Here is a 20206-nt window from a genome sequence, read left to right as displayed (position 1 = left end):
AAATAATGAAGGAAACACACTTTTGCATGCTTATTTTATATTGCATGGTAAGCTTTTTTATCAAAACAACAACTTGCCAGGGAATATACATTAATTCAAATTCAGCAGATGCGATTTACTTAAAATAAAACTGCAGTAATTCGAATTGAGTAGCAGTAAGAGATAAACAACATTTTGTGATAGTGGAGTGGCTTTTTAAGTAAGTAAAAAAAAAGCCTATTGTATTTAAAAGAAAATTATATAATAAATTGATTGAGTGGGAAGGAAGTGGTAATAATAATTAATAGTTATGTAAAGTAATGTGAAATTTAACTGAATGTTATTTTTTTATATGATAGTTTGTTAATTAAAAAATAAATAAATAAATTATATATTATATAATATAAAATTGCATGTATGTAAATATTATTAATTGTTATTTTAACATTATAAAAACAAAAGCGTTTTGATATATCTAATATGTGTTTAAAATATGATATATATAATATGTGTTTAAAATATAGGTGAGTTAATTTATATGTGTTTAAAATAGAGGTGTAGTTGACAAATTATATCTAAAATTGCAAATTTATGAATTTTATAAATTTCATAGTTGATAATAATTTGAGTGACATTTTGAATATAATTAATAACAATATTCTGAATATTGATAGAATTTAATTTTGAATGCATGTTAAAGAAAAAAGAAGAGTATTTTATTTACTTTGTGGAAAAATATATTAAATAAATTATATAGAAACAGATTGAACTATAAATAGTTTCAATTGTAATTATTTTTAAAAGCATTTTGAGGCATTAACACTATTTAACTTTCTTGATTATTGATTGGTTACCTAATATGTACTTGTCTATTAATTTAGGATGTCAATTTTATTTATTGTTGGTTTTCTTTTGATATAGCTATTAAGGTGGTGGATACTAATAGATTAAAGTTACATTTGACCTAGGGGAATTCTCTCGACCTTGTTGGCATTGATTTTAGAATAACTCATAATATGGTGTCCCTTATTAAATTATGTGAGTTTTGATGTTGTGTCAATTATGACTTGATATCATCAATTTATTATAGAGGTACCAAGGTTTCTCATGATGCTGATCCACAATAAGTCATCTAAAATATAATTTGTTTATTATTTCGATAATGCTCCCTTTAGTAATTTATGGGATGGCAGCAATAATGTGATCATGTTCCTACGTTGTATCTTAGTTACTAACATTTTATCTTATAATAAAATTGATGTAATAGTTTGACCTTGCAAGGGTGTAGATTTGTGTGATTTTGGGTTTCATTTATAGTTGGGAGTATCATTTATATAATGATATAGATGCAATTTGTATGATTGCAAATATATGCGATTGAATTCTCATAGTCATTTGGGCATATCAAAAGTTTAATTGGTCAACATTGCTCTGAGGATGTCACCCCTTGAAATTTAACAATGATGACTATACCCCCTAGGTAAATAGTTAACTTCCTAATAGAAAGAACAAGAAATGATTATTGAAAAGTAATTGGTACCTTGATGAAAACATGACAATAATAGTACTCATGAGATAACATAGATCTTAGAGGGATGTAAATAATCTTAAATCATAGTTAGTATTCATTGTTTATACAAGTAAATGAAATCAATTCATGATAATAATGTTTAAAGTTTATTGTTGTTCTATATTTGATAAGTATTGAGATGATTCCCATATTAATGATGTTTCATAATGAGATGGTATGTGGTAAACATATATAGTTCGAATGAGAGGGTATATAGTTCAGATGAGAGGGTAATGCTTTATATGTGGTTCTTATTTATTCATTTATCATGATAATGATGTTGAATGCTTGTTTAATTTCAGGGTTGTTACATATGGTATCAGAGAAAGGTTTAAACTCTATTGGACCTTTGGGATTTCATGTTCTTATTTACTAATAATTATAAATAATATTTGATAATTAATTAAAAAATGAAAAATTTGATAATATTATATATATATATATATATATATATTATTTGTCCTAAATTTAACTAAATTAAATGATTTGTCGTAATTTCGGGGTTGAATGCTCATGATGAATATGATATGCATAGGGATTATGATGTTATATTGAGGTATATTGACATGTGGTTCATTTATTATGTAGTGATATGTCTTTGTTGTTCATATGTTGATGTTGTAACTTATGAGGATATTGTGATGTGAAGCACGTGGTAATTGCAAGGAGATTTTATAACATGAGAAAGTGGTAATTAACAATGATGTTATGTTATCATGATAACATGCAAGAGTTGGCATGTAGACTATTTTCTATGATACTATGATTATAACTAATGCATTGGATGTATGTTGAGATGTGGTGATGGAAAGAAAATCCACAAATGGGCCGAGAGAGCGAGTTTATTTAATGATCTTGTAGCAGCCCATACCTACGAGGGAGAATATGTAACACCATATGGGTCGGGGACACACTCAATCAACATTACATATGCTAGTGGTTCCTTTGTCTTGTATAGCTCTTGATGGATAGCTCTTGAGGGGCTATGGGACCATCTTGAGGAGGCTAAGTGCCTGATATTGTAGGCTAGGTGCCTAGTATTTCATTGGGATGTCAAAGTCTAGTGGAGGTGTAAGGACTTTGATGCCTGGGGCTGTGCACCTTAGTAGTTGTGGAGGGAGTGGGTCAGCCTTGCGAGATGCCCAGAGTCATTGAGTACCGTACTAGATGCCTACCTTGGGGCAGATGAAGTCTGATTCAAGAGCAAGCCTTGGGGCTAGCCTTGGACTAGGATACAGACTGATGAAGCTTATGCCTGGTTCCAAAAGTGGGAAAAAGGACAAAGACTCCTTAAGATTTCCCGGGTGTTGTGAAAATTTTCAATAGCTTCTAGTTATACTAGTTCAGCAGAAGGTGTAGGGCAAACATGAAGTAATAAATAACTAAATAAATAAAATAGTAAAGTTATATATATATATATATATATATATATATATAGTAACAATAAGTAAAGTTAACAAAAAGTAAAATAAAATAAGAAAGAGTTAGCTAAGAGAACTATAAAAATAGTAAAAATAAGTAAAGTTATCAAAAAGTAAAAATGGATAAAATAAGAAAGAAATAAATTAACAGAAAATTTAACTTAAGTAAAACTTAAAATAAAAAGTAAACTTAAAATAAAAGTTGCATGTGGACAGATGGAATTTGTGGTAAATTTTCAACATGTTTTAAAAATAACCGTGAAAACCAATTTTTTGTGCAAAATTGTGCAAAAAACACCCTCAAAACGAAAAGTGTTAATGCTGGAATAACAATTTTTTTTAGGGTAACTTAACAACATTTTTAAATAATGGTGTAAAAGAATTTATCATGACTCTGAAAAACATTAAAATTGCAAAAGAATAATGAAAACACAAAATTAAAATTAAAACAATGAAAAAAACAAAGAAGTTAAAAAAATTAGTAAAAAGTAAATAAAAATATATACTAAAAACAAAACATAAAAAGTTAAAAAAAAAATCAAATAAACAAAAAGGCAAAAAAAAAGTCGAAAAAAAAAATACAAAAAAAAAATCAATCATAAAAAAGTTAAAAAAAAAAAGATGAAGCAAAATTAAACTATAGAACGTAAGAATTAAAAAATTTAAAAAATATAAAGAAATAAATATTAAGAAAAACATATTTTCAAAAAAAATTACAATATAGTTGTAAACCATAAAATAATTTCGAAAAAAAATAAAAATAAAAACAAAATAGATTAAAAATAATAGAAAATTAACAAAAAAAAATCAAAACCTACTAAAATTAAGATTAAAAACATTTAAACAAAAAAACAAAAATGTACTGAAATTAAAAAAATAAATAAATAAATAAAAAATATACATATTTTCAAATTAAAAATAAAATAAAATAATATATATCTATCTATCTATCTATCTATATATATATATATATATATATATATATATATATATATATATATATATATATATATATATATATATATATAGAAATTTGATCGCGCGCCCGTGAGCCTGCGCCTGCTCCCTGACCTAGCCTGCCGGCCCTGCCTCCCCCTGCGCGCCTGCGCCTGGCAGCCCGGCTGCTGGGCCGCCTCCTTCTCTGCTCGCTCCCCTGCCACCCTGGGGTCTCCAGCCCGCACCAGGGGCCTGCGGCCTCACCCTCTTCCCCAGCTCGAGAACTGCGCTCCAGCAGTTCTCCTTCGCGATGGATCCGCCTATCAATGAGTCGGGAAATATGGAATCTTTGTTTGCATCTTTAACCAAAGAGTCTTCTTCAGAAAAGATCCGCCCTTCAGCTTCAAAGTTCATCAAGAAGCTTGCAGAAATACCTGAAGTTCCGCTCCCTCCCGGCCTTCCGAGGAGAGCTGCTGTAGCCTTAGCTGATCGAGGCCTGGTGGGTCAGTTCACCGGGCTATGGCCGTCACCTCGCACTGTCCAACGCTGGGTGGAAAGAAACTGGAACTCAATGGTCCAAGGGAAGATAGCAATACGGTTTTGCGGAAGGGGCTTCTTCACCTTCCTCTTCGAAACTGTGGAAGATCGTAACCTTATATTCAGAAATGGCCCATATTTCATGGACACAAGAGGTCTATATCTGAACAGGTGGACCCCTGACTTCGATCCGGAATTGGATGTACCAAGTGCTGTCCCAGTCTGGGTCCATCTCCCCCACCTGCCTCTTCATTGCTGGGGAGATGAATCGGTCAGAGCTATAGGAAACGCTGTGGGGAAATATATTGATAGATCAGAGCCAAAGGAGAATATGCATGCATGCGCTCGAATATGTGTAGAAGTGGATCTTGGGAAAGGACTACCGGAAGCAATCAAGCTCAGAGTGGACCAGTGGACGCACATCCAGCAAGTGGACTATGAACAGCTGTCGTTTAAATGTAAGGTATGTCATGAATACGGCCATTTTGCTAATAGATGCAGTAAGAATAAACCAATAGAATCTGAAAATGCTGAAACAACGGAAGAACCATGGGAACAAGTCAAGAGAAAGAAGTCAACCCCAACCCCGAGAAACCCCTCCAACCCCCCCCTTGAAACCCTTGCCTCTCCTCCCCATCCCTCAGGAACGGGTCCAACCATCCCCTCCTCCTCTAACCCTTTCGAATCCCTCTCAACTGAGGACCCCCCATCCCCCCCCTCTCCGCCAATTGGTCCTTCAATCCCACCTCCCTCCCCTCCCCCATCCTCCCCTCCCCAACGGTGGAAAGAATTCTAACCAGAAACAAGACAAAGGAAACTATCCCGTCCACCGATCCACCCAGGAAAGTAGGAAGAAAATCAAACAAAGAAATAAGAGATGAGAATGCAGCAAAAGAAATGGCTACAGGGACCCAACAGCCAATGGATACCTTTCTAGATAAGACCAAAGGAAGCGGGGAGAAGATGAAGGAGAAAAGTGGACCACACAATAAACACTGCAAATGATGAAGCTGGTCTCTTGGAATTGTAGGGGGATGGGCTCCTCCCTAAAAATCAATGCAGTCCGAGATCTAATCAAATCGGAACACCCAGATTTCCTACTTCTTCAGGAGACCAAAATTAGTGAACAGGATTTCCAAAACATTGTTAAGAGAAACAAAAACTTAGAAGGCAAAGGCCTGAGTGCGGTAGATGCCTCAGGGGGTCTAGGAACCATATGGGACAAAAATCAATGGAAGCTTAAGGACACTAAGCAAAATAATTGGTGGATAAGGACAGACATGCAACACACTCTCAATAAAGAAGAACTCACAATCTACAATATCTATGCTCCTCCCCATTACAGAGACAAGGCCTCTTGCTGGGATTCAATCACCATGGATCTAATGAGTGCTCAAGAAAGAAACATCTTCCTGGGTGGAGACTTGAACTTAATAAGAAACATAGATGAGAAGCTGGGGGGGAATTTTTACGCAGATCCCTCTAGGGAAGCCTTGGAGAACATTATCCAAACTTACAGCATGGTTGATGTTCCTCCACAGAATGGGCGATTTACATGGTCGAACAAAAGAGCAGGCAGAAACAACATCAAAGAAAGGTTGGACCGCATTCTGGTTCAAGAGAGCATCGCTGCCAACTTCTCAAGAATCCAGAGCACGATAATTCAGGGTTACTTCTCAGATCATAAACCTGTTGCTCTGCACCTAGTTAAAGAAGAAACTATGGGACCTTTACCTTTCAAATACAACAGAGAATGGGAACAAAATGAAGATTTCATGAAACTGGTCAAAGAGAATTGGGCAACAGAAATTATCGGTTCCCCGCACTACATTTGGGAAACGAAAATCAAAGTTCTTCGGGCAGCTATTAAACAATGGGCAAGGAACTATGCTACAGAAAAGGAGAAAAGGAAAATAGAGCTTCAGGAGAAGCTGACAGATTGGAACAAAGAAAAAGAGAAGAGTCAAGATACAGCTGATGACTTAAAGGCGGAAACCAAATTATACATGGAGATGTATAAGCAGAACCGTGCAGAGGAGGAAGAGCTGAGACAAAAATCGCGAAGCCTTTGGCTCAACTCAGGAGACAAGAATACTTCATTCTTCCACAACAGCATCAAGCTTCGGAGAGCAGGAAACAACATTGGCAAGATCACTAAGGACGGCAGAGTCTTAACAGAACAATGGGAAATTAAAAACGCAGCTACCAGTCATTTTCAAAGTCTCCTTTCTGCAGACCCCCAGTACACAGAAAACCCGGATTTTCTAAATATGATAGAGAGTAAAATCACAGAAGAACAGAATGGAGAACTAGACAAGGAGGTCACGCAGGAAGAAATAGAAAGCACAATCCTAAGTATGCCCTTGGATAAGGCGCCTGGGCCTGATGGGCTCACTGTGGCCTTCTACAAAGCACATTGGGAAACTATAAGGAAGGACTACATAAGAATGGTCAAAAACTTCTTCAAAAAATGCAAGATGGGCAGCAGTGTTAAGGCCTCACACCTAGCACTCATCCCCAAGGAACCGAATCCCCAATCCTTTGATCGATTCCGCCCAATCTCCTTATGTAATGTATCATACAAAATAATCACAAAAATCCTGGCGGAAAGGCTAAAAAAGGTTCTTCCCTCCCTCATATCGGAAAATCAAGGAGGTTTTGTCCCCAACCGACACATAACGGACAATGTTATCCTCATTCAAGAAGCAATTCACAGTAGTATCACTAGGCAGGAGAGGGGTATGATCATCAAGTTGGACATGGCGAATGCCTTTGACAGGGTAAATCACTCCTTTATCAGGGCAGTCCTCATCAAATTTGGCATCTCAGACTCCTTCACAAGTAGGGTGATGGAATGCATTTCTCAAAACTGGACAGCTCCTCTCATCAATGGCAGACCTTGTGCAGCCTTCAAGAGCTCAAGAGGACTGAGGCAGGGCTGCCCCCTTTCGCCCTTCCTTTACATCATAGTGGCTGAAACCCTCAGCTTGCATCTTGAGAACAAGCGCAAATCAAAAGAAATCATAGGGGTGGAAATTACCAGAGGGACCAGAGGAATAAACCACTCCCTCTTTGCTGATGACACTCTTCTAATAGGGGGAGCCTCTAGCCTTATGGCTCGAAGATTCAAAAGAATCCTGGACCTCTTCCTTCAAGCTTCAGGAGGAAAGTTAAACAACAGAAAGTGTATGATATACACCTGGAATGTGCCAAGAATCATAATCCAAAGAATCTCCACTATAATGGACATCCCTGCTCAAGGAAATTGGTCCCACTTCACATACTTAGGACTCCCCTTAGCCAAAGAATCAGTAAAAGCTGAGATTTGGGCAAAAATTATTGAGAAGATGAGAGGAAAACTCCAGAACTGGGGAATGCACTGGCTAAATTTGGCTGGCAGAACCATCCTAGTCAAAGCCATCCTTTCAGCCCTCCCAATCTATCAATTTGCCTCCACCCTCGCCCCAGCAAGCACCCACAATCATATGGAGCAGATCATTAGAAATTTCCTATGGCAAGGTGGCAAGCAGGAAACAAAAAAGTTCAGTCTGGTGAGCTGGGACAAGGTCACCCTCCCTTTGGAAAAAGGAGGGCTTGGAATCAAACTTCCAAGAATTGCAAATATGGCTCTGGGGGGCAAGCTGGTTTGGAGAATCCTCAACGAGAAAGGAACTTGGTGGACAGAGGTAATAAAGAAAAAATATGTTAGTGGAAGCAATAACAATATCCTGGCAGGAAATATCACAGAAAGACAAGGCACCCCTGTCTGGAAGCTGATCAAAAAGACACTCCCCTTCTTCACTCCAAACATCTCAAAAGCCCCAGGAAATGGTAAGGATACCAACATATGGGAGGATAAGATTATGGGCTCGGAACCAAGGGCAGCTCAATCAAGCTTCAAACCTCTTCAGAGATGGATGAAAGAGGCAAAAATCAAATCGCTGTATGATATTTCCCTCTGGGATCAAGATCTTTGGTCTGGTTGGAGACCTCTCCCCCTCCCGGAGATCCTGAAGCCCCTCTGGGATGAACTCAAGAGGTCCTTGGCGGGCTCAGCCCCTACTAACAGGATGAACGAGGACAACCTTGTTTGGAACCCTAGTGGCAGCAAATATACAGTCAGAGAGGGATATAAAGCTCTGCATAAAGCTTCAAATATCAATGACTGGCCCCTTCATAGGGCAGTCTGGAAAATTGAGTGTATTCCAAAGGTCAGGTATTTCAATTGGACCCTTCTTCACTATAAAATTCTCACAGCTGAAAACCTTAGGAAGAAAGGCATTCAAGGCCCGTCAATGTGCTACATGTGTAAGAACGCAGAAGAGAGCATAAATCACCTCTTCATTGAGTGTCCCTTTGCTAAGGCTTGCTGGAAAGCTTGCACAGAACCCTTGAGCACCATTGCTCTTCCCAATCATATCACAACTCTTCAGAAGCAATGGGGAAACAACCTCCCGGGCCCTGGCAACTACAAAGGTCCAATCAAAAGGATTTGGAGAAGCATTCCAGCCAACCTCTGCTGGCAAATCTGGCTGGCTAGAAACAAATATATCTTCAAGGGCAAACAACCAAGCATTCCCAATGTCCTTGCCAAAACAATAGCTCTAATCACCGAGACCATCGAGGCAAATGGCTACAACAGGGATGAAGGAAATCAATTGGATGTAAACGCCAAAGAATGGATCAGCAAGTTCAATCTGAGGGAAGGACACCAGAAGAGGAGAAACACAGTGAGGGAAATCGAGGTTTGGAAACTTAGGGGAACCAAGGAAGAAGTCAGCAGATGGATACACTGTCAAAACCGCCCCACTCTATATTTTGATGGGGCCTCTAAAAACAACCCTGGACTAGCGGGAGCTGGGGGAGTCCTCAAAGACTGTCAAGGGAGGACCTTAGTCACCTTCGAATGGGGGTTGGGCAATATGACAAATAACAGGGCGGAAGCTTATGGCCTTCTTCTTGGGACCTCCATAGCCAAGAGCTATGGTCTGAGAAATCTTCTAATTCTAGGAGATTCGGCAATTCTCATTGCAGCCATGGCCACAGGGAAGGACTTCAAGCAAACAGCGTTAAACAACATCAAAGCAAGGATCATGGGAAATACCAGGTCCCTGGGCAATGTCACATTCAAGCACGTACTCAGAACCAACAATCAGGAAGCAGACAGCCATGCAAATAAGGCCTCAAACAGGCAATTTTGTGAAGTTAAGGAGAATGATAGAATATACAAAAAGGATATTCCCTGAGCAGGACTCCCCTGCCCCCCCATCCATCAATCAAAGCCACATCAGGCACACTCCCACCCGACCCAGGCCCATCATCCCCTCTAGTACCATTAGCAGCTCTCGTAATCCAAGATGTCCTCACAATCTGAACTCCATCTCTGTCCCTTACCCCCTCGGGATTTCCCTTCTGATTTGCGCAGTCATTTTCAGGGACGGGAAGCGTGACTCACCTCTTCTCACAAGACAGCCCTGCAGCCACATCAAATCGCCTGACTGCCCCCCTCCCATCAACAGAGCCCATTGGCGCGGCTTCAAACACACAAGGCCCCTCCAGTTCTCTATATATGACAGTAGAGCCACAAGCATTTTCGCAAATCAGTTCACTTGTCCGCAGCTTGATCTCAGCTAAAGAAGGCGCATCGGGGGAATTCTCAGCCCTCTCCAGGAGGAAGCGACCCCCAAGTCTGTGGTAAACTCTGTCGTTCGCTCTTCTGGCTTTCTCTCGTTAATCTCTCTGTTTTTTCAGTGCTGCAGGGACTCTGTGGAATCTCTGAAGAACTCCCGTGGCCCTCCAAGACTTCCGCTCCCTTCCACTCTCTCTCAGCTGTCCATCGTTCTCCCCCTCATCTCATCTAAATCCTGCGCCCACAGCAATTTCCCCTGTTCATCCCCGTTCACAAATCCTCACTGTCCCGTCCCTCTGTATTGTGAAATGGCAGATCAACACCGCCCCGCTGAGACGGGCCAACCCAGCAAACTCTTGGACAATCTCTTCAACAAAGAATGCACAATGTGCAAAGCTCACACTATAATGATCAACAGTCTGACCAGACAGCTGAAAGAGCTTCAGGATGACTATCACTCTGATAGAAATTCTAAGAGGAAGAAACTGGACAAAAGAAAGAACGAGATCGAAGCATTGCAGGACCGTTGCAGTCATCTGGAGGCAGCTATGGAACACATACGCTCTCTCACTCAAAGCTACCAAGCGGAAACATCAACCAAAGCAAGTGCTCGGAACCCGGAGGACTCAGCCACCCAGCACTTCCCTTAAGGAATGCACTGCAAATATTGCTGGATAGGAGGCTCGTTTGTTAGACAATACAGTCGTATCTGTTTTAGTCTTTGCTTAAATCAAAGAAGTAGGGAGGAATTCGGGTCTGCGCACCCATTTTTGATCCTCACCCTTCAGATAAACTCTTCGGATGTATTGGAACTCTGTATTGCTGTCTTTTTATAATATAAAAGTATCCGATTTGGTTAAAAATATATATATATATATATATATATATATATATAATTCTATATTAAAAATAAAAAATTTAGATTTAAAATTTCAATTTGACATTGATTTAAAATTTCTATTAAAAAATAAAAATAAAAATAAAAAACATTTGAAATTAAAAAATGCTAAATATATTTTTGACTTTTTTTAGATAACATTTAAAATATTTAAAATGTTCATCGTGTCATGAAGATGAACCACAAGTTCGAAAAGTGTCGACCAAAATTTTCAATATGACTTATTCCAAAAAATATCTTATAATTAAAAATATATTTTAGAAATATATATAAATTTGAAAAAAGAAACATTTACGATTTATTTAAAAAAAATACAATTAACATATTTAAAAAAAAACATTTTTTATTTAAAAAAATAAAATAAAATTACCAGCCACCACTTGTGGGGGTGTGGTCCTGAGAGGCGGAACGGCGGGCAGCTCCGCTACCCAAGGTTGTGCCCCCACGAGCGGTCGGGAGGTGGTTGTCTTATTCCCAGAATTGGACAGCCATGGCCCGGCCACTCGTGGGGGTGCAGTCATGAGTGGCGGAGCTACGTGCAGCTCCGCTGCCCAGGGCCGTGCCCCCACTTGCAGCCGCCAACTTTTTTGTTTTTTGTTTTAAATAAAAAATACTTTTTTGTAAGAACATGTTAAATGTTTAAAAAAATTAAATGTTAATTTTTTTTTTAAATTATATATATATTTTTAAATTTTAAATGTATTTTTGTTAATCTTTTAAATTTTAAAATATTTGAAATATATATATATATATATATATATATATATATATATTTTTAATTTTGCTTATTTTAATTTTGAATATATATATTTTTTTAATCGAAAAAATATATGTTTTTTTTTTTTCCTTAAATGTTTTTTATTTATTAAAAATGTAGGTTGTAAATTTTTACCTGTTTTTTTTTAAAATCTAAATATATGTTTTCAAAGTTTTAAATGCTTTTTGTTTTTAAAAAATTGAAAATATATGTTTTTTTAATATTTAAATGGTTTTTAATATATATATATATATATTTTTTAAAATTTAAAATGTTTATAGCTTTTTTTTCTTTTTTTAAATATACTTTTTTGAGTTTTAATTTTGTTTTTGTAAGTATTTTTTTTTCTTATTTATTTATTTATTTATGTTTTTTTTATCTTGATTTTAATAGTTTTTTAGATTTTTATTGGTTTTTTTTGTTAATCTAATTTGTTCTTAATTTTTTTGTTTAGTTTTTTGTTAGTACTTTTTAAAATTTTTCTATTTTTAGTTATTTAATTTTATCGTTGTTGTTGTTGTTTTTTTTTTCCAAATATATTTTAAGGTTTACAAGATAATTTTTTTTATCTTTAATTTTACATTTTTTTTTGTCTTTTTTATATATATTTCTATATTTGTATTTTTTTTGTTTTTTTTTATGCCAAAAATAATTTGTGATAAAAAATTTTAAAGTATAAAAAATTGTAACATTTAAAAAAAATATACGCACTCAATACATTAAAAAATTTAAAGTGTAAAAAATTGTTAAATTTAGAAAATAGTTATTTACATTTCATATATTAGAAAATTTAAAGTCAAAAAATAGGTCTTTTAAAAAAAGGGTCTGATGCAGAATCACCACTTTTTTAAATTGGCATGCAAATCACTAACATTCTAAAATGAAATGTACATAAAAAAATTTAAAGTGCCAAAAACTACGCTCTAAAAAAAATATGTGTTCTGCATCGCCCCTTTTCAAAATCGGGTCACTTTTTTCTATCTCTACGAAACGGGTAACAATATCAGTTTCTGTTTCAAAGTTTACATTGTTATTAGCAGTCAACTCATGCACAACTCATTTTCTTGCCCACAAATGCAAATTAATTGACTTATTTGAGTGATTTGGCCATGTCACTCCTGCTAACTACATGTCAACTCATCGCTGAAGTGGAAATTAAAATTTCTCCATTTGACTAAGGCACAAGTCAAATGAATCTTTTTCTTGTTGTAATTTAACAATGCATGCATAGTACATGTCAACATTCCAACCAAATTAGTGTGCCCTTAGACCAACACTCTCAACATGTCAATGCATTGGGATGAGCCACTTCGTAGATAGTTGTAACTGTTTGGAACTATAATGTAATAACTACATGGTATTATATATATTTGAGGTTGTGAGTGCTAGGAGTGGGTACATGTTAAATTGGCTATTGGATGTTAGGATTTTTTATGGAGGAATAAGAAATAAAAGTTTGAAACACCATGTGGGTATTGTAGGAGACATAGAGAGATTTTGTGACTTATTCTATGGATTGTAATGGGTATGAGTGTAATGTGTTTTTCGTTTCATATTTTGATTGCCTTTTATGTTTAAATGATTGAATTCCTAATGATTAAGTTATGACATATTTTTTTTTTCTTACCATTTACCTCTCTATTTGTAATGTTTATTAGTGCCTCACCTGAGAAAGATATTGAAAAATATTAACACTAAAAGATTATTATTGACTTGAGTGCTAAACTTAGAGCATATTCCTAATAATTCCACTAATTGGTTATGTTGATAGTGTACATAACATATTTTTTTAGGAAAAAATAAGACTAAGCCTAAAAAACCCTCATGGAATGAGATACAAGATATGATAACCAAAAAGGAGTTTGAGTTTGGAAAGAGGGAATTGTACAACCGACACATAGATCATAAATGGTGGAATGAAAAACTTATATCTTGATAGCTTTCAAAAATATAAAAGCCCAGGTCTAGATGACCTCTCCATTGAATTCTACTTTCCCTATTTTGGTTTTATTGGTGATTATTCATTGCATGTGGTGGAATATTCTAAACAACATAGGAAAATCCTTTCCCCCTTCAACTCCACCTTCATCACCCTTATTCCTAAATATGATAAGCCTATCTCTTTTGACTAGTTTTAGACCATATCTATTTATAGTTATGTATAAAATATTACCTTTGAGATCATAGCCCTCTGTATAAAACCCTTCTTCTTTGATAACATATCCTTGGAGCAATTTGGCTTTTTGAAGGACCGACAAATCCATCAGGAGACTGGTCTAACATAAGAGGGCCTTCACTCTATCCATACATTGAAGCAAAAAGTTGCTATTTATAAAATGGACCTATTCTAAGGATTTCAATAGAGTGGAATTGTTATATATTATATTGATTCTTCTACACCTAGGCTTCAACCCTCTGTTTGTATCCTAAATCTACAGTTGCATTGGTACATCTTTGATGGCGTTCTTAATTAATGGAACAACTTCCTCCTTATTTAATCCTTTGTGAGGACCTAGAAAAGGTTTCCTCGTATTTCCTCTCCTATTTTTTCTTGTGGTGAAAGCCCTTAGTCAGGCTATTGCCGATGCAAATAGACAACATCTTACAAGGGGTATTGAGATCTCTTATGATTTTTCTCTTTATGCATATATTATTTCTGTATGATATCATCATTTTTCTGGTGATGAATGGAGGAACTATTCAAACTATAAATCACACTTTAAATTTATTTTCCATGGGTATCAATATGATGATTAACCAATCGAAATCCACCATGTTTGGAAATTCCCTTGACTAGGCAGAGTTTGACCTTGTCTCCAAGGTCCTCTTAGCTACCCCATCATCTTTGGGGGATCCTATCAAATATATGGGTTCATTTCTAAAGACAAATAGCTATAGGAAATAGCATCGAGCCTGCTCATTGCAAAAATAGAACCCAAAATCAGGAATTGGTGCAAAATATGGTTATCTAGAGTTGTTAAACTACTATTTTGCAAAGTTGTTACCCACCAAAAGTGGGTACCCCTAGGATAAACTTTCTCCTAATCATCTTCTTCTACTCGGCAAATAAAAACCCCTGACAACCACATTATAGCCAATTTGATGTGCCACCTTATCTCCACTACTTGCATCAGTTATATGCTTCCTCACCCATTTATCAAGATCACATGTTAGAAGATGAGAAATCCAACCCAAAAGGTATGTTTTTCATTATGAAATCGGGTGCTTGTTTTTCATTTGGACATGGATTATGGAGTAACTTAGAGGAAGGAAGGGCTTTGATCATGGTTTTGTTCCCTTACCTTAAATGGGGGGTTAATATTTAATATTAGTCTAGTGGGACCTTCCTGATTGGCCTATGGGTTTAGGAAGGGCATTACTTGGGAAACCTCAATTTTGGTAGCATTATCCCATTTTCCCATTCCACATTTTTCACTTCCCTCCACACATTACAAGCCCTATTCCACCATTTTCATTCTCTAGGTCCACATGACCACTGGGTCCATAAGGAATTGGCATAGCCCCCCATCCCCCCGCTGTCCACATATCTAGGTCAGGCTTGGAAATGTTTCCCCATAGGTTGATGCAGCTAAAAGAATTTTAAATGCATATCATGCCCACAAGTTGGAAACAAAATAAAAATAAAATCGTAAAATTTAAAATATGGTCGAGACATTAATAATAACATGTGGGAAAAAGGAAAGCATGAGCTATACCACTTATCAATATGTCAATCAACCTAATTCATAGGAAAAGTTGTTTCGCAATCACATCATTAAAGGAACCCATACACGTCCCAACCCCTGGTGAGCAATGAACTTCACGACATTCAAGGGGGTAAAGACTGTTATACATCATACACAACATGCTCTCATTTCTTAGAGTTTCGAGCAATAATACAAAAAAATGTAAAGAAAAAGGAAAATAAAGAGGGGTGGAAAAGAAAAGGTTAGGGTAAGTCATGCAATCATGATTTCTCCCTCCTCACATATTTATACCCAATATGTGGACTTATTATTTTTATCCTTTTACCCATGACATTTAGCCCTGTGACCCCTTCATCCCCATTCCGTTCCATCATTACTCAAATGCCACCTATTGATTGAATGATGTACTAGGGACATGTATTTCCCCTTAGGGGATAGGAGGAGCTAATAGGATTGTCTATTAACCACTTCTACCTAGGGAGGTAAAACTATTACGTGATCAAAGTGCCAAATTTGCAAGAGAAGCTCCATATAAACTCTAAATTTTCCCTTGACTAACAAGCTTGACTCACTAAGATACATTTGTGATTAATTGTACCAAATTGTGAAGATGCAACACTAAACATTGTGTGTGATTGGAAAGTGGTTCTCATCATGGATTGGGTGACTTAACTGGAGCCAAATTCCACTAGAGGAACATATACTACCCTACAGGTGAAGCGTTGAGACCCAATATGGGACTTCTACTACTTGTAGAGAATCACTCCATTCCATTCACACCTTCAACACAATAATCGTCTATACTTTTCCCCACACTATTCATGGGATTATGCACTTGTACAAGTATGCCCCCAACTAGTTTAGTAATGTACACACAATTTGGTAATTGATCTGAAGCCCAAATGAGGTTTGTATCACCCTTTGAGACATGGGAGGTCTAACACCATTCTCTAAGACCTAAATGTTTGAACTGATCTAGGCTATTCTATCACCAGGAGACCCATGAGACCCAATTTGTACCCTAAACACAAAATTGGGTCAACATGATGATTTTCATAGATATCTAGGGGCCAACCCCTAGAGGATGATTTTTGGAGCCCTTGAGTGCCCCTAGAGGATGATTTTTGGAGCCCTATTCACTTAATTCAACACTTGAGGAGCTGAATATGTACCTCCAAGAGGCCCACACATTGATGATGTCAACCTTTCAGCCCTTTTTTGTGTTAATTCTTATGATTTTGCATTGGTTATGAGGTTTGCTTGTAACCTCAATTAGTTTTTTTCATCAATTTACAACTAATAGGTGCTTTTGAACTAAATTAGACCTCATTGGACATTTATAAATAAGACATATGTCATTTGACTTTCTCATCATCATGACTTGGAGAACTCAAACCTCATAAGAGAATTTTCACTTGTTCCTTCTTGGCCATCAAACATTCTTGGAATGCATTTGGAAGCAATTTTGGATTGTATTTAGAGCTATTTATTTGGTGAATGGATGTATATACTACTTTTTATCTTGTATACAATGATATGAGGTGTACTCTTTTCCACCTAACCATAGGCTTATTTGTACTTATCTCTGTATACAATAGTCCACCGCCTAACCAAGCCATGATACCATTATGAAAACTTAGTTTCTTAAGGGAATTGATGGATGTGAAGGCAACTCTCCTTCACAGAATGACAATGGTAAAAATCACTTTACCCAATACGCCCAGGACTCCCATAGATTATATAAATACCTTCCTACTTGGTTGCAATTTCACAAAGGATTCCCTTCATTACATGTGAAATCCTTCATAAACCCCCTCTCAATGCATGTTTCTCTAGCTAGCCAACATCATAATTGGCATCCCTCTTTTACTAGGTCAAGTTCAAGATTTCAAGCTCAATTCCAATAGATAAATTCAAGTTTCAACAATTCTAATTACTTATTAATTGATCCAACTCAAGAACCCTTGGGAATGATTATTGGCATCTCAAACAAGTTCTATTTTCTTATAAATGATTAGCAGTAAATCCATTTGTCAATCTACTTATTTTCCACCCATGGGAATTCTCATTACTAACGAGAATTTACAGAAATCTTGGAAACTATTTTATACACCTATTGTTTCTTCTATCCACTCTTCTCACATTGAATAATAATCACCTTGACCCCCATTTGTGTCCTCTTGTCCTTACCTAAGCGAACTCATGATTTCCCTAGCTTGTGGAAAAGTAATTCATGGGCCATCTGGGAAATTGAGGTAGGTTCTTGCTAGTACATTTGGATGATGGATTTTATCCATCTCATACAACTCTTGGTACATCCATAACTATGGTTGGTTGGCTTCCAAACTACCCATCTATCGTTTAGTAACTACTTTTGGGAAAGTGGGAAGAAAGGGAAACGATTTTGAATTTATATTTTGGTAATCTAGAAATATGGGTTTTTGATAAAATATTTTCTTGGCAATTAAGGTAATCTCCCAACCCACTCACCGATCCCTGCTTGTGATATCATGGCTAGTACTGTTGATTCACCCTCATGCAATTTTTAAGATAATTCTCTTCATTCATCAGCCAAATGTAATTACAACAATTTTAATTGTTTGTCACAATTCAAAAATAATCAGAATGTCTTTTTTGCAACTTGCGACAACACTAGGTCATAATTATAATTACAAATTGGGGAAAATAGTGTGTTACATGTAACTCCTAATAACACATATTCTACACGGGAGAATAAATATCCTTTTCTAAGGTCATGTGTGGTACTTGATGCCTTATCCATGGCCCTAAAGCTAGAGGTGCATTATTTAAAGCCACAAGCACTTATTTTCATCCCTCAACCAATATTAAGGCTTTGATAGATGTTTGGGGTGCATAATACTTCCTAACAATACTCATTTATCCACACAGAGCTGAAATATCCGCTACACAAGTTAAAGCGTGGTTCATTCCCTCGTTTAGGTATATTGAGCACTAGAGGGTTTATTAAGGTAGTAAGTCAATTATTTTCATCACATAAATATTAAGAAAGATTTGAATTCAATCCATGGAGGGAAAAGATTATTATCACACTCTTAGTCTTAGTTAAAGTCCAAGATCCACTACATAAGTTATATTGTAACAACCCTGGAAGATTTTCTATGTAAATAAAATAAAACCAAGGTCACGAGACATGTATTCCAAGCTGAATGGTGGGAAAAAAAATATAGTGGGAATTACTTATGGTTTATTAATGGATATGCAAATTGGCAAAGGTATTGGAAAAGGAAGAGAGGGAATAAATGACATTCAATTATGAGAAATAAATGAAAATAGGAGAAAAGGGAGATGAAGAGACACAAATATGGATGCAAGGGAAATTAGAGAGGAAATGAAGGAAAATGAAAGAAAAAGTAAAAAGGGAAGGAAGAGACTAGACATTGATGATAAAAAGGCATCAAAGAAACAATTGATGACTCTTTGACAATTTTCGGCTCAACTCTTGTCCATTCTAGCACTCATACACTCTTTCACACTTAGAGCATTCTTGGAGCATTCTAGCATTCACTTGGACTTAGAGAGAAGCAAGAAAGAAAGCAAAGGAATTTGTGGACAACAATAAAATAATTTTGGATCAACTATTACAATAGGATTACATTGCAGGTAGCCAGTTGCATGTGTGATTTTCTTGTTGAGATTTGGATGCATGGTACATGCATTTGGTTATTTTATTATTTTTTGTCATTTGCATGAGGATTTTCCTATATTGACAGTGGTTTCATCCTTGCCTTACCATTTCGTAGATAGCCATGATGTAGTGGATTCTATGTTTGGATATTTTATTGGTTCTTAGGTTCTTTTTGACGTTATTGGACCCACCAACATTTGGGGGATCTCCCCAATATGAATTCCTAGCTAGACCTCAAGCTGTTTGGAGTAGGAGTCCTAGCAATGGGTGGTACTGTAATGCCTTAACCGCGGTAGTGTTTAGAGGTATGTATGATAACTTTGGGTGACAACAAGTGTTTGACCCCACAGAGATTCAAGTGCGATGCATGAAGGTTATAACACATAGAGGGGAAAATGAAGTGTGCCCCTTAGAAGCCTGTAATAGTACGCAACTTGAAAGGAACACACAAGCGGAATTACATCACAAAATAAAATGCAGAATAATCCACAAATTAAAGTGATGAATTAATCCAACAACACACATTCAACAAGATTCATACAAATGCATACAAAGTAGTCCATAATCAAATGCATAAGTTAAATAACATACATTTATAAAGAAACCAAAATAGTCAAACTGCATTAACAACATATGCATGAAAGTTGGACTAAGCCATGAACTCCCGCGCGTCCTCACTTGTACTGCACCTCGGATACATGGGACGGGAGCCATTGAGCAGTAGCAGTTCTAATGGAAGAACTGCATCCTCGCACATTGCAGAGAGACCCATTGCTTGAATCCTCAAACGATTTGTAGATGTCCCTGTTTCCTTGAGTGGAAAGAGTTGCAAGGGGAAGAAAGAATGTGAAACAGAGTACCGAGGGGTGGTGAAAGGCTACGGGGATCTCAAAGCCAGCAACCTGAGGTACTTGATAAGTCACAAACCTAGATCTACCATGCCTATGACTTTCACCCTCCCCCTTAAGAGGTCGACTGCTGATACAAGACAAAAAATCGTTGAGATAACAATCGATTGCTCTGGCAAGAGGCATACAGAAACCAGAGAAGAAGCAAACTTGAAGGAGGCGGAGGAGGTTTTTGCACGTATCTTCAAAGCAACTAT

At 36.6% G+C, this 20206-nt stretch overlaps 1 protein-coding gene across 1 annotated transcript; it reads left to right on the top strand.

Moving 5' to 3' along the window:
• Positions 1–4216: 4216 nt before the first annotated feature.
• On the top strand, positions 4217–9689 carry LOC149161721 (uncharacterized). Its single transcript, XM_089434977.1, has 3 exons — positions 4217–4714; positions 5985–6320; positions 6468–9689. The coding sequence occupies exons 1-3, from the start codon at positions 4217–4219 to the stop codon at positions 9687–9689; spliced, it is 4056 nt and encodes a 1351-aa protein (XP_089291103.1).
• Positions 9690–20206: the final 10517 nt, after the last annotated feature.

This window comes from Pinus tabuliformis, chromosome 5_2, assembly GCF_031772625.1.
Source record: "Pinus tabuliformis cultivar Carrire ecotype Pingquan chromosome 5_2, CPIR1, whole genome shotgun sequence".
In the NCBI taxonomy this organism is placed as follows: Eukaryota; Viridiplantae; Streptophyta; class Pinopsida; order Pinales; family Pinaceae; genus Pinus; species Pinus tabuliformis.
The sequence above is the reverse complement of the archived record's forward strand: the minus strand, read 5'-3'. Positions and strand labels throughout refer to the sequence as shown.

Bases quoted from the DNA above. Each gene is read 5' to 3' on its own strand.
- LOC149161721 (XM_089434977.1), top strand. From the start codon at position 4,217: ATGGATCCGCCTATCAATGAGTCGGGAAATATGGAATCTTTGTTTGCA. The intron at 4,715-5,984 runs GTCAGAGCTATA...GTTCCTCCACAG, and splicing joins ATTGCTGGGGAGATGAATCG to AATGGGCGATTTACATGGTC. The intron at 6,321-6,467 runs GCAAGGAACTAT...ATGTATAAGCAG, and splicing joins GGGCAGCTATTAAACAATGG to AACCGTGCAGAGGAGGAAGA.